This window comes from Hyperolius riggenbachi, chromosome 4 (genome assembly GCF_040937935.1).
Source record: "Hyperolius riggenbachi isolate aHypRig1 chromosome 4, aHypRig1.pri, whole genome shotgun sequence".
Lineage (NCBI taxonomy): Eukaryota > Metazoa > Chordata > Amphibia > Anura > Hyperoliidae > Hyperolius > Hyperolius riggenbachi.
The window spans coordinates 16,897,420-16,913,139 of NC_090649.1; the positions used below are offsets into that span (position 1 = coordinate 16,897,420).

Genomic DNA, 15,720 nt, shown 5'->3' on the forward strand with positions numbered 1-15,720 from the left:
CCGATTTTTTATATAATTCCGAAGGTGCACAAAAATCTTGAATGCCCACCAGGCCGTCCGATAGTGTCGGGCATGGGGGGACCAATGGAAAATCTAGGGAAATTTTTAGATAAAAAATTGAAAAAGATGGTGGAAGAGCTACCATCGTATGTGAAAGATACGGGTGAAGTACTGTTAGCTCTTGACGGATTTAAAGTGAGTGAGGATGACTTACTTGTCAGTATAGATGTTGAAGGGCTGTACACATCTATACCGCACGATGTTGGCTTGGCAGCCGTAGCCTTCTACCTAAGAGAGCACTACCCTGAATCCCCACTCCACAACCAGTTCATTGTGGAAGCTCTGGAGTTCCTCTTGAGTTATAATTGTTTTGCATTTGATGGACGTTTTTACCGCCAGGCCAGGGGCACGTCAATGGGGGCATCCTGCGCCCCGGCTTACGCATGCCTCCATTTGGGGTTGTGGGAGCGGCAGGATGTGTACCCTATGTGCCTCTTCCAGGAGCACGTTCGGCTCTGGTTGAGGTACATAGACGACGTGGTCCTGGTCTGGCGTGGCACAGAAGAGGCCCTGGAGAAGTTTGTTGACTCCCTGGGCAAAAATGAAAGAAATTTGAACTTTACATATACATGTGATAGGAAACAAATCTCCTTTTTAGATCTGATGATCAGGAAGGAAGAAGGTACTCTAAAAACTACAACGTACAGAAAGCCTACGGCAGGTAACACTCTGCTTCATTTCACAAGCCACCATCTGCCGTCTCAGAAACAGGCGATACCGGGAGGGCAGTTCCATAGACTTAGAAGAAATTGCGCGACGGATGGTGACTTTGAGGTGGAGGCAGAGGAACTCCAAGAGAGATTATTAAAAAGAGGGTACCCAAAAAGTTTACTGGACCGGGAAAAGGAGAGAATCAGAATAAAACCAAGAGAGGAGATATTAAAAAAGATTAAAAAAGATAAAGATGAAAGGAGAAGATAATGTCAAAAAATTAAATGAACCACTTAGATTGGTAACAACATATGGCTCTCATTGGAGTGGATTGCGAGAAGTATTGCAGAAACATTGGCACATTTTGATGCTGGATGAAAAAATTAGGAGATATGTAGGCGAAAGACCTTTTATGACAGCAAGGAGAGCTCAAAACCTAAAAGGCGAATTGGTCAGGTCAGAATTTAATAGTGTAAGGAAAGGGACATGGCTGCAGGATTATCCTAGAACCAAAGGAATGTTCAGTTGCGGGAATTGTAGAGTATGCAAATACGTAGAAAGAACAAAGGTTTTTAGAAATGCAAAAAACAGTAAAATCTATGAAATAAGAGACTTAATAACCTGTACCACTGAAAGAGTTGTTTATTCTATAGAATGCCCTTGTGGGCTGCTGTATATAGGAAAGACAAAAAGAAAATTAGGACAAAGGATTGGTGAACATTTAACGAATATTGAGGAAGCAGATAAAGATAGTCCCTTGGGACAACACTTCCAGGATTTCCACAATGGCCAGCCAAAGGGATTGAAGTTCAATGGGATTATTAAACAAAGAATCTCCAACAGAGGAGGTGACATCGAGAAAGAGCTACATAAAATTGAAACTACATGGATCTATAGACTGGGCACACTGACCCCCAGTGGACTGAACTCAGATCTAAATTTATCCTACTTTCTATAAGAATACGGAAATCCGTGTGAATAGAGAGTACACATCTGTTGTTGCTGTAAACAAGAATTTATGTGAAGTGTAGATTCCGTAACCCTCTATATTCCACGCTAAGGGAGGAGATTATAAACAGTCAATAGATGGTGAAAATGAGCGATTACGGAGAAGTAATGAATATGCATGAGAAGGCGGATTTTTCCGAGACCTACCCCACCTCCAAGAATGAATAAAACAGCCTATCTTCCCACTATTCCTCAGCTGCTTTGAGAAAGCCCCGGTGGGAGGGGCGAAACGCGTCAGCAGGAAGGGAGGAGCTGGAGTGAGCGCTCACGTGACCCAGCAACGGCCGCACCAAAGACGCCAATGCGGCGGGAAATCTGAAGGATAGCGGATCTACACTTGAGCCTGAATCCGGATGGCAAGGAGTGGAGCCCGCTAACACCATAGCTGGAGCACCACTGAAGACCGCGGAGACGGCTGGTCCATATATCCATCCACACGCCGCCATAGCCGCTGGCTTCGCTGAAGGCGGAAGCCGTGAGTATATAAAAGGGATCTGCAACAGCTATTACCGCTAAACGAAGTGTGACTTATATATCAAAATCCTGGAAGGGGGAGAAAAAAAGTTTGATGCAAATTATTGTTTTAGTATGTACAACACGATCTGGAAGTGGTTATTGATACCAACTCAAGACTAAGGCATTCTTGCATGAGAACAATCTGCATAGAGAGGAAACTTACAAAGGACTCACACTTTGTCAGTGAAAAAATTCCCAAGTACTCCGGTTTTTGTTTGAAGTGTTTGCAGCTGCTTTTTGAAGGCCTTGGTGTGCGTCGGTGGTGGGTCCACACACAGCCAGACCTCAACAGGTGGCGGAAGCGATTTGCATAGGCTCACGCTGGGCGATCGCTGTAAGCATTAACCTGGAGGCGGCTGGTGGAACATACAATGTTTGTGTAGTAGCGCTCACTCCTGCTCAGCCAGAGGTTTTAATGGATTTTAACAGTGTGAACAGGTGCCTTCCCACTTTTAGTATTTTGTACAAATAAAGTTATATGATGCACATGTAGGGCCAATTTTTCTTATTGTTTGGCGTATCTTATTATAGGTTGGTCCTCCTTGGCAAACAAGTTGTGCAATAATTCAAATAATCCGCTCGCAATCAATTACATTTTAAAAGTATTGGAGGCAGAGGATCTTCAGGATAGCCAGGTAACTGGTATTGCTTAAAAGGAAATCAATATGGTAGCCTCCATATACCTTTCACTACAGTTCTCCTTTAAAGGGAACCTTAACTGAGAGTGATATGGATGTTTCCTCTAAACAATACCTGTTGCCTGGCAGTCCAGCTGATCTTTGTGATTGCAATAGTGGCTGAATCACACCCTGAAACAAGCATGCAGCTAATCCAGTCTGACTTCAGTCAGAGCACCTGATCTGCATGCTTGTTCAGGGACTGTGGCTAAAAGTATTAGAGACACAGGATCAGCAGGCGATTCAGGCAACTGGTATTATTTTAAAAGGAAAAATCCATATCCTTCTCCGTTTAGGTTCCCTTTAAGGATTTGTAGCATAAAAGCCAACTCACATTGGCTGGGATTTGAACCTGGGTCTCACTGTGTGGTGGGCAAGCACACTAACCACTGTACCAACTAAAGCTGGCCTAAAATTTACCATTTATGCTCAATACCAGAGAAAAAGTAGACAAGACAAATACAATTTATATCACACTTGTCTCCTGGCAGACTCAAAGCACCAGAGTTGCAGCCACTAGGGCATTCTCTATAGGCAGTAGCAGTGTTAGGAAGACTTGCCTAAGGTCTCCTACTGAATAGGTGCTGGCTTACTGAACAGACAGAGCTGAGATTTGAACTCTGGTCTCCTGTGTCAGAGGCAGAGCCCTTGACCATTACACCATGCAGCCACTGCTTACAGATATGTAGCCAGACATGGCCTTGTCTTTTGTGTTCAACAGTTGTCAAGAGAAAAATTAGACAAGATAGCAGTGTTAGGAAGACTTGCCTAAGGTCTCCTACTGAATAGGTGCTGGCTTACTGAACAGACAGAGCTGAGATTTGAACTCTGGTCACCTTTGTCAGAAGCAGCGCCCTTATCCATTATACCATGCAGCCACTGCTTACAGATGTGTAGCCAGACATGGCCTTCTCTTTTGTGTTCAACAGTTGTCCAAAGAGAACCCCAGATAGCCAGGTAGATTCATATCTCTCTCTCTTCCTAACACTGCTACTGCCTATATAGCATGCCCTAGTGGCTGCAACTCTGGTGCTTTAAGTCCGCCAGGAGACAAGTGTGATATAAATGTTATTTGTCTTGTCTACTTTTTCTCTGGTATTGAGCATAAATGGTAAACTTTAGGCCAGCTTCAGTTGGTACAGTGGTTAGTGTGCTTGCCCACCACACAGTGAGACCCAGGTTCAAATCCCAGCCAATGTGAGTTGGCTTTTATGCTACAAATCCTTAAAGGGAACCTAAACGGAGAGGGATATGGATTTTTCCTTTTAAAATAATACCAGTTGCCTGAATTGCCTGTTGATCCTGTGTCTCTAATACTTTTAGCCACAGCCCCTGAACAAGGTTGCAGATCAGGTGCTCTGACTGAAGTCAGACTGGATTAGCTGCATGCTTGTTTCAGGGTGTGATTCAGCCACTATTGCAGTCACAAAGATCAGCTGGACTGCCAGGCAACTGGTATTGTTTACAGGAAACATCCATATCACTCTCAGTTAAGGTTCCCTTTAAAGGAGAACTGTAGTGAAAGGTATATGGAGGCTACCATATTGATTTCCTTTTAAGCAATACCAGTTACCTGGCTATCCTGCAGATCCTCTGCCTCCAATACTTTTAGCCCTAGACCCTGAACAAGCATGCAGCAGATCTGGTGTTTGACATTTTTGTAAGATCTGACAAGATTAGCTGCATGCTTGTTTCTGGTGTGATTCACACTACTGCAGCCAAATAGATCAGCAGGGCTGCCAGGCAACTGGTATAGCTTAAAAGGAAATCAATATGGCAGCCTCCATATACCTCTCACTACAGTTCTCCTTTAAGCAACCTAATGTTTCTATTGCATTGAGCATAAATGGTAAATTTTAGGCCAGCTTGACTTACTACTGTAGTGGTACAGTGGTTAGGGTGACTTGCCCACCACACAGTGAGATCTGTGTTCGATTCCCAGCTATGGTATGATGTATACTGGTTTTTAAAATAGCATAATTCCCCGGCAGAAGAGATCCTCCTCCCTCCGGTAGGAGGGAGGAGGAGGCCAATTAAAATCTTCCTAGCAGAGTGTGTAGCAGCTGTCCCATAACTAATTAGTGTAGGCAGACGACTGAGTTAAATGGTATAAGGACCTAGCTTGGAGGAGGGAGAGAGGGTGGGTAGGCGGGCCTCGAGCAGTGTGTTTGGCAATAACATGTCTGCTGACAGTGATATGGAGGGTCAAAGTTTTGCTCAATAGAGCATTATGGGGCGAATCATACTTCCGCAAAAGTTCGCCTGATGCAGGCGAACGCGAACCCCCAAAGTTCGCCTGGAACCGTTCGCAGGCGAACCGTTCGCGGCATCTCTAATGGTCACCTCTTTCCGCGGAATTGTATTTTCCGCAATTTTAGGCAGAAATTGGTCATTCTATTCCGTTTGGTCGGAACGGAATTGCCTTTTCAATCTGGCGGAAATCCAAAATTGCCTGTGAAATTCTACCGGTACCCGTTGATGGTTTTAAGTAGAGATGTAGCAAACGGTTCGCCGGCAAACAGTTCCAGGCGAACTTTGGGGGTTCGCGTTTGCCTGCACCAGGCGAACTTATGCGGAAGTTCGATTCGCCCTATAATGCACTATGAGGGTCAACTTTGACCCTCTGCATCACAGTCAGCAGGCACATTGTAGCCATTCAGGCTACATTAAGCCCTGGAGCCCCCCCCCCCCCCCCCCTTATATAAGGCAGGCTCCAGCGGCCATTAGCCTCACTCATGTGCCTGCTAGAGACAGACTAGGGACAGCTGCTGCAGACTTGTTCTTCTAGGGACAGATTAGTTAGGCTCTTGGCTGCTTATCTTGCTCCTGGCTGATTGTTATTGCTTTTATAGCACCCCTCAATAGCTCTTTTCAGAGCTCATCCTGTACTTTTTTTTTTCTGTGTGTCAAACTGACACTTTTGTTGCATGCACAGCCTTGCAATTGATAGTGTGTGTGTGCCACTGCCAGCAGCCCAGCACATTCAGTGACTACCTGTGTGTGTGACAGGGAGCTGCACATTGTACTACCCTGTACTGCATATACTGCAGTACCTGTTGTGTTTACTTAACCCACCGCATCACTGCATCTAACTACCTGTTGTGTTGAGTGAACCCACCTCACTGCATCTAAGTACCTTTACTGTTCAGTGAACCCAGCTCACTGCATCCTACTACCTGTTGTGTTGAGTGAACCCACCTCACTGCATCTAAGTACCTTTACTGTTCAGTGAACCCAGCCCACTGCATCTTACTACCTGTTGTGTTGAGTGAACCCACCTCACTGCATCTAAGTACCTTTACTGTTCAGTGAACCCAGCTCACTGCATATAACTACCTGTTGTATTTGAGTGAACCCACCTCACTGCACATACCTAGCATCCACCCGAGATGGACAAAATGGACAAACCAGGTAGAGGAAGAGGTAGAGGCAGACCCAGAGGAAGGCCACCAGGCACCGGCAGGTCTGTGCGAGGTGGTGTTGCTGTGATTTCATGCGGACCTGTCCCAAAATACAGTGCTCATAAGAAGGCACGTGCCATCACTTCCCAAAATTGTGAGGACGTGGTTGAGTATTTAACACAGAAGACCTCATCTCCCGCAGCCAGTGCTACCAGCGCTAGTACACCCACCACATCCGCTGCATTTGACACTTTGCAGGAGTTATTTGGTGGTGGTGGTGAAATCACTGATTCACAGCCACTACTGCAACAACAAGAAGAAGGCGCAGGTACACCACCTCATACGTCTGAGTTAGGTGGCGATAGTATGGACGTATCGTGTGAGGAGGGGGATGATGAACCACCTGAAGTTGGTGCAGTTGAGGAGGTGTCTGAGGAAAGCGAAGCTGGCCAGGAGGATTATGATGACGATTATACGGATACCACATATGTTCCCGGTAGAGGAGATGACCAGGGGGACAGTTCAGAGGGGGAGTCAGAGAGGAGTAGGAGGAGACGACTCCATGATAGAAGCAGAGGGAGCTCGTCCTCCGAAACAGCTGGGGGCAGTGTCCGGCGCCATGTATCGCCAGCTATGGCCAGCCAGCCAACATGCCCTTCAACGTCAGCTGCTGATGCCACCGTAGCGCCATCACCCCAGGGGGGCTCAGCAGTTTGGAAATGTTTTCACGTGTGTGTCTCAGATCAGAGCAAAGCCATCTGTTGTCTCTGCCAGCAAAAATTTGAGCCGTGGAAAGGCCAACTCTCACGTAGGGACAAGTGCCTTACGAAGGTACCCTGGAGAGAAGGCACAAAAAGCTATGGCAAGAACACCTGAGGAAAAGCAGCACCCCTCAAAAGACAAGCCACCCTCCTTCTCCTCTTCCTCCTTCAGGTGCATTGTCTTCATCCACTTTCTCCCGTGCACCTTCACAGCCACCCTCCTCCACACCGCCTCTTCTCTTCAGCGGTTCCTTTTCCTCTGCCCACAGCAGTACCCAGCTGTCCGTGAAGGAAGTATTTGAGCGTAAGAAGCAAATGTCTGCCAGTCACCCTCTTGCCCGGCGTCTGACAGCTGGCGTGGAGGAACTATTAGCTCGCCAGCTATTACCATACAAGCTGGTGGAGTCGGAGGCTTTCCGTAAGTTTGTGGCCATTGGTACACCGCAGTGGAAGATACCAGGCCGCAATTATTTTTCACAAAAGGCCATACCCAAACTGTACCGTGCAGTTGACAGGCAAGTGGTGTCATCTCTGGCACACAGCGTTGGGTCAAGGGTCCACCTGACCACGGATGCCTGGTCTGCCAAGCACAGGCAGGGCCACTACATTACATACACAGCCCGTTGGGTCAACCTGGTGACCGATGGCAGCAAGCAGGGAGTACGTGGCTGTGCAGCGCACCGACTAGTCACACCTCCACGGCTTGCAGGCAGGCCTCCAGCCACCTCCTCTCCACCTGCTACCACCGCTTTGCTGTCGTCATCCTCCTCCTCCTCCTTGGCTGGTGCCGCGATCTCCTCTCCAGCTACACAGCCCCAGCACCCCAGGGCCTATGCTGCATGCCAGGTATGACGGTGTCACGCAGTGTTAGACATGTCTTGCCTGAAAGCGGAAAGTCACACTGGAGCAGCTCTCCTGGCTGCTCTGAACAAACAGGTGGAGCAATGGCTGACCCCGCACAAGCTTGAGATCGGCAACGTGGTGTGTGACAACGGCAGCAATCTCATTGCTGCGTTGAATTTGGGAAAGCTGACACACATACCCTGTATGGCACATGTGCTGAATCTGGTCGTGCAAAGATTTGTGTCCAAGTACCCAGGCTTAGAGGACGTCCTGAAGTAGGCCAGAAAGTTGTGTGGGCATTTCAGGCGCTCTTACAAGGCCATGGCACGCTTTGCGGACATTCAGCGTAGAAACAACTTGCCGGTGAGACGCCTGATTTGCGATAGCCCGACTCGCTGGAATTCCACCCTGCTGATGTTCTCTCACCTGCTAGACCAGGAGAAAGCCGTCACCCAGTACCTGTATCATTACAGTACAAGGACACAATCTGGGAGGATGGGGATGTTGTGGCCCAACAACTGGACACTGATGCGAAATGCATGCAGGGTCATGGAGCCCTTTGAGGAGGTGACCAAACTGGTGAGTTGCGATGAGGGCACCATCAGCGACTTGATCCCCTACGCCTACTTCCTGGAGCATGCCGTGTGTACAGTGGTGGATACAGCTGTGGAGGAGCATGAACGAGAACAGTTACAGCAGCAGGAGTTGTGGGAGCGATTTACATCCGAACCAGATGTTCCCACAACACCTGCGGCAGCACAGAGGGGGGAGGAGGAGGAAGAAGAGGAGTCGTGTGGGGAAGGAGAGGAGTCAGACTCTGATGATGGTGATGATGAGGAAGGTGTTTCTGTGGAGGAGGAAGAGGTGGCGGAAGAAGAACAACTGCGGTAGCCGTCACAGGGGGCTTCTGCTGCTCCACGTTCCCATGGTATTGTTCGTGGCTGAGGGGAGGAAGAAGAGTTGCGTCCCATCACTGAGGAAGAGCAAGAGGAGATGGAGAGTACGTCTGCATCCAGCTTTGTGCAGATGTCCTCTTTCATGTTGTCCAGCCTGTTGAGGGACCCCCGTATCAAAAAACTCAAGGCGAATGACCTGTACTGGGTGGCCACTCTACTAGACCCTCGGTACAGGCACAAAGTGGCGGACCTGTTACCAACTCAACAGAAGGCCGAAAGGATGCAGCACTTGCAGAACAAGCTGTCGATGATGCTTTACAATGCGTTTAAGGGTAATGTGGCTGCACAACGCAATCAAGGTACCACTGGCAGTAACCCTCCTCCTCCCAAGTCCACGCAGGCAAGGACAGGACGCTCCAGCGATCTCAGGGTGATGTCGGACATGCGGACATTCTTTAGTCCAACTCCTCGCCATAGTCCTTCCGGATCCACCCTCCACCAACGCCTGAACCGGCAGGTAGCCGACTGCCTGGCCTTGAGTGTGGATGTAGACACTGCGAAAAGCGACGATGAACCCTTGGACTACTGGTTGCGCAGGCTTGACCTGTGGCCAGAGCTGTCCCAATTTGCCATACAACTTCTTTCTTGCCCTGCCGCAAGCGTCCTGTCAGAAAGGACCTTCAGTGCAGCAGTGTTCAGTACCTGACCTTTATCAAAATGAAGTCAGTCCCCACACACAGCATCTCTGCCTGCAGGCCGCTTGCCTTCTCCGCCACCACCAACAGGGTCCAGGATTCTAGGCGGATTCCTGAATTTTTAAGGCCGCTGCTAGCAGCGGCCACTACACTAATTTTTCTGGTGCGTGTACATGCCTGCCTAATTTTTCTGGCTGCACTGCGGGCGGCTGCAACAAATAAACAAAAGGCATGTACATGTGCCCATCCCCCTTCGTGACCATTACCTTGCCGTGGTGAAGGGGCTTGCGTATCACAATGAAGCAATGACCGCCGGCTATTTGAGTGTCTCGGGTGGGGGTGGGACACAAAAGATAATAAGGTCGTTGCTTCATTGTGGTCAGACCAAATTTGATCAGCTGGACAATCACTGTTGTTCTATCATTGAGCTACCATAGCCCGGCGACCATATGGGCTGGAAAACTGCCACGGCCTGCACTCTGGCCATGTTGCGCACCAGTCCAGCACGGCCGTCACTACGCAAACAGCTGTTTGCGGTGCGTTACGCAGTGAGTTTGGTGTGTCAGTGTGAAGCAGAACTCTAATTACACTCCTTGATTGATGTATACCCATGCAAGATGTTTGAATGCTAAATTGCAGGCCTAAAGTGCTTTCAATGTGATTTCTGGCCTTAAAACGCTGCTTTGCGTCAAATCCAGATTTTTCCCCGGGACTTTGGGCGTGTATCCCACTCCGCCATGCCCCCCTCCAGGTGTTAGACCCCTTGAAACATCTTTTCCATCACTTTTGTGGCCAGCATAATTTTTCTATTTTTCAAAGTTTGCATCCCCATTGAAGTCTATTGCGGTTCGCAAACTTTTCCGCAAACCGAACCTTCCGCGAAGGTTCGCGAACGGGGTTCTGTAGGCTGCTCCATCCCTGGACGTGTTTAAATCCAGAATGAAAACCCACCTGTTCAGTTTGGCATTTGCAGAAATATAACTTTTATTGTGTGAATACTTCATCCTACTACCAATTACTGAATCTGAGAGAGCCTAAGCGCTTTGAGTACTATGGGAGAAAAGCGCTATAGAAATGTTATTGTATTGTATATTGTATACAGTAGATATTTCTATAAGTGAGCAACAGAAGAGAACAATGTGTATTTTGGCTCATGCTACTTCTGTTAGCTCTAAAATTAAGGAAAGTAATTTCAAGCTGTTGATTAGGTGGTACAGAACACTCGATAGGTTAGCTTCTATTTATCCTGGGGTTAGTTAGACTGCTGTCGAGATCTTGAGAGATCTTTGTCATTTGGAGGCCACCCACAAGGGTGATTCTTTTGTACACTCCTTGGGGGAGGGAGAGGGTTTTTATTTGCCGTGGGGTTCATTTTTTTTTGTTTTTCTGTTGTTGTTTTTTTGTTTGTTTGTTTTTTGTTTTGTTTAATTTGTTGTGGAATTGGAGGAGGAGGAGAGAAAAAGTGAACGAAAAAGGTAGAGGAAGTGTTACGCTATTTGGGATTTAGATGCCTCATATTCAGAGCATATTATTTAAGGTATGTTTCTGTCACTAGGTGGTAGTAAAAGAGGCGTTATTGTTAGATATGTTTTGAGTATGGTATATGGAATTAGGCTCTCTTTGTATGTGAAATACGTGTTTCCTCTAATAAATTCTATTTAAAAAAGAAAACGTGCAATTAACTTTTTCTCCTGAGTTATCTGGTAGGAGATAATTTTAATCTTCTTTCTTTATAACTTTTCAGCATTTTTCAATCGAAAAAGTATCTATCTAAACGTAGGTGAAAAGCACTGGCAAAATTATTTGTGGTACTTTCTTCCTTGCTTTGGTTTTAAAGACATTTTATTGATGATGTGTGAAAATATCACTTGGAGAGAACTCAGCAGAAAAAGTGAATTGAATAAGGGCCTAAGTATCTTGCAAAGGTCTCAAACATGCAATTTAGGTTGAGTTAGTAGTGGGGAGCATAGCACATCTTGTCATTTTCATTTGAAGAAAATAAATGTTTTCTGGTGCTTGGGTTTTTGACCTATGGACACCTATGCAATTCAATTTTTCTCCTGAGATTTCTCGTAGGTGAACTTTTCACAACTTGAAAAAGGCCTTTTAAGTCACCAGCAAGCAAGAAAATTGTCAAAAATAATTTGATAGTAACTTTTGAGTACTTTTTCAATTGTAAAATGCTGACAATTTTTTTTTACAGAGAAGATGAAAATTATCTCCCAGGAGGTGAAAAAATTAATTGCATATGGGCCCTAGTGAGAATAAATATGGTGTACTACGGTACCCCTATACTCCAGTTCCAGTTAAAGGTGTCAGATATCAGGTTCCCTTTATTGTTAATAGGGCTTTTAGATTTGACCAGAGGGCTGTCACCAAATGCTTAGTTGTCCTCCTCACATCCCTCGGCATGATGAACCCCCGTCTCTACAAATTACACAGGGGTATTCTACAATGGGTGGAAGGCTTTGTCACTCACCATTTGAAAAGTATGTTTGGGTTTTTTTCTCACCACACTTACAGACACTAAGTTTCCTCAGGAATATCAACCTGTAAAAGTTCTTGGGAGAGGAACCCAACACTACTCATTCAAAAAGTCATCTATTGACTTTGGAAAATTCTACAAACTGTCACAATACCTCCCTCAGGAAGGTTTCAAAATGATTTATCCAGCAATGCATTCATTTTTCACCAGAGGGCTATCACAACATGCGTGTTGGCAGTTGTCCTCTGCAAAGGGCGGGAGGCTTTGTCACTCCCAATTCCGAAAGTACCCCCCAGTTTCATGAACCATGTGAGCTGGTATTACATAGGTTGTAAAGAAACACACTCATAGGCTATACGTTTCCTTAGGGAATATAACTTGCATCTGCCAGGTAAACCTCCTTGCTTGCTACATGGTTGCAGACCGCCAGTAACTGTATATATCTATATCTATATCTATATCTATCTATCTATCTATCTATCTATCTATCTATCTATCTATCTATCTATATATATATATATATATATATATATATATATATATATACAGTGGGTTGCAAAAGTATTCGGCCCCCTTGAAGTTTTCCACATTTTGTCATATTACTGCCACAAACATGAATCAATTTTATTGGAATTCCACATGAAAGACCAATACAAAGTGGTGTACAGGTGAGAAGTGGAATGAAACTCCCTTGCAGAGTCTATTGTTACGCCCCTGGCAATCACTGGTGCTTGGGATTGTGATTTTGCAGGGGGATTTTTCAACCTATTTTGGTTCCTGGACGTAGAAACTACGTCCAGGAACCATGCGCGCTACCGCGCGCTCCCGCGGGCGATCGCGCGCGTGCACGCGCACTCCCGGCCACGGATTCGGTAGCCAAGGAATCAATGTATCGGGCTATGGTGCCCGATCACTGATTCCTCTCCCCCGCTGAAAAAGCGACAGCTTCTCTCGGAAGCTGCGCCTTTTCTGGCCGTTCCCTCCCCGATGAGTCACTCTAAGCGTGAGTTACGCTTAGAGTGACGTCATGTAAACAAACTCATGGCCGCCATCTTGTGGCCAAAAAGTAAAACTACAACTAAAATTGAAAAAAAGTTAAACATAACACACAATTACATTATAAAACTATACTTTACATCCCACCCTCCCAAAAATACCCAAATAAAATGTTTAATATAAAAAAAAAAAAAAAAACATTACAATAAAAAAAAAAAATGTAAATATTTACCTAAGAGTCTGAACTTTCTAAATATCAATGTAAAGATGAAATATTTCTATACATTTTTTATTTTAAACTTGTTAATAGTGATGGATGCAAAACGGAAAAAATGCACCTTTATTTCCAAATAAAATATTGTCGCCATACATTGTGATAGGGACATAATTTTAACGGTGTAATAACCAGGACATATGGGCAAATACAAAACGTGAGTTTTAATTATGGAGGCATGTATTATTTTAAAACTATAATGGCTGAAAACTGAGAAATAATGATTTTTTTCCGTTTTTTTCTTATTCTTCCTGTTAAAATGCATTTACAGTAAAGTGGCTCTTAGCAAAATGTACCCCCCAAAGAAAGCCTAATTGGTGGTGGAAAAAACAAGATATAGATAAGTTCATTGTGATAAGTAGTGATAAAGTTATAGGGTAATGAATGGGAGGTGAACATTTCTCAAGTGAAAACGACGGAACCTGAATGGGTTAATTTAGGAGAGTTTTTGCACATTCATTCAAGCTGAATCGCTCCAAAAAAGCTAAATTTTAACCACTGCCCAATGCTACTGTGGTAACACCCGCATGGAGTAACATTGTACTAGCACTTTGCCGATCACCAGCATTATGTTGCCCGCTAGGAGCCATGGTGCTTTTTTTTCTCATGGGGCAAACAGAGTAAGATAAAAAAGAGGCGTTCCTTCCTCTATGACTGTATTCTAGACACTCTTAGCTGCTATGAAGGCTTCTTATGTCAATGGAAAGCACTACCATTATTAAAAGAGAGCAACCATATTATTAACCTCCCTGCTGTTCTGATTCCTGCGACAGTTTTTTTTTGTCCTAGCGCTAGCTACATGATGCCCCCCTCCCTCCCACCCCTCCGATCGCTGCCGGCGCGTATGCCCATAAGGAAATCTCGTTGTGAACGGGATTTCCTTTAGGGCTTCCTTCGTCGCCATGGCGATGATTGCGATGACGTCACCGACATCATCGACGTCGTGACCTCAGCGGGAGTCCCGATCCACCCCTCAGCGCTGCCTGGCACTGATTGGCCAGGCTGCGCATGGGGTCTCGGTGGGGGGGCCCTCTAACGCGGCGGGTATCAGCGGTGGCAATCACGTGATACGCACAGCTAGCAAAGTGCTATCTGTGTGCAACAAAAAAAAATATGTAAATCGGCCCACCAGGGCCTGAGAAATCCTCCGCGGCGGTTTACCCCGAGCTCAGCTCGGGATAACCGGCAAGGAGGTTAAAGAAGACTAAGAGAACATAAACATCTGTATAATAGAATATATATATATCTCTTCCACATAGATATGGAAAAATGCATGAAATGCCCAGAAGATCACTGGTCTAATGAACAAGGAGTCATCTGCATTGCAAGACCAGTCGAGTTTTTATCTTTTGGAGATGGACTGGCTGCATGTTTCCTTGTGTTTTCTCTTTTGTTGTGTTTTTCAGCAGTTGTTGTTTTAGTGATATTCATTGTATACAAAGACACTGCTATAGTAAAATCCAGTAACCGAAACCTCAGCTTTATTCTGCTCCTTTCCCTGGTCTTTTCCTTCCTATGTCCTCTGCTGTTTATTGGACAACCTACGAAGATATCCTGTCTCCTCCGACATGTGGCCTTTGGAAATATTTTTACCCTGGCCGTCTCTTCCATCTTAGCCAAAACAATCACTGTTCTCTTAGCTTTTAACACCATCAAACCAGACAGAAGAATGAGTTGCATTTTAGGGAAATATTTCTTCACTTCTGTTCTGATCTTGGGCTCTTTTGGACAAACTATGATCTGTATATTCTGGTTGACCTTCTCTCCACCATTCCCAGAATATAACACCCAGGTGGAGGTTGGCAAGATTATATTACAATGTAATGAGGGTTCTGTCACTATGTTCTATACTGTGATTGGCTACATGGGATGTCTGGCTATGATAAGCTTCATTGTAGCATTTTTAGTCAGGAACCTTCCAGATGCCTTCAATGAAGCTCAGTACATCACATTCAGCATGCTGGTCTTCTGCAGTGTCTGGATCTCCTTCATACCAGCCTATCTCAGCACCAAAGGGAAATACATGGTGGCTGTGGAGATCTTCTGCATCTTGGCCTCCAGTGCTGGACTCCTGGGCTGCATCTTCATCCCCAAATGTTACATCATCCTGATGAGACCAGAGCTGAACACTAAGACTGGTATAATGGGCAGAAAAACATTCTCTAAGACATGATTTTCAGAATGTTTTTATTTTATTTTATTAAGGTACTCCAGAACAACACAGGAATTAGGTTATAAATAAGATTATAAGTAAACTACTTTTATACATAAATTCATTTCTGCTCCAACCACATTTTTTATTTGAGATTGTTGTAAACAAATAAACTGGATATGACGTTTCCTCCCATCTCTTAGCCCTTTTATTGCCAATATTACATTTTTTATTTTGTAACTCTGTAGGCCAAACCAAATGTTAGCATGCCCCAAGAAAACACTCACTGATCTTAAAGCACTGGG

General features: G+C 45.3%; 1 protein-coding gene across 1 annotated transcript in view; it reads left to right on the plus strand.

Moving 5' to 3' along the window:
• Nucleotides 1-15,436, plus strand: part of LOC137504559 (vomeronasal type-2 receptor 26-like) — a 176,281-nt gene extending 160,845 nt beyond the window's left edge. Inside the window, exon 10 of the mRNA XM_068233141.1 lies at nt 14,523-15,436. Coding sequence (XP_068089242.1) covers nt 14,523-15,436 — 914 coding nt within the window. The remainder of the gene's footprint in view (nt 1-14,522) is intronic.
• Nucleotides 15,437-15,720: the final 284 nt, after the last annotated feature.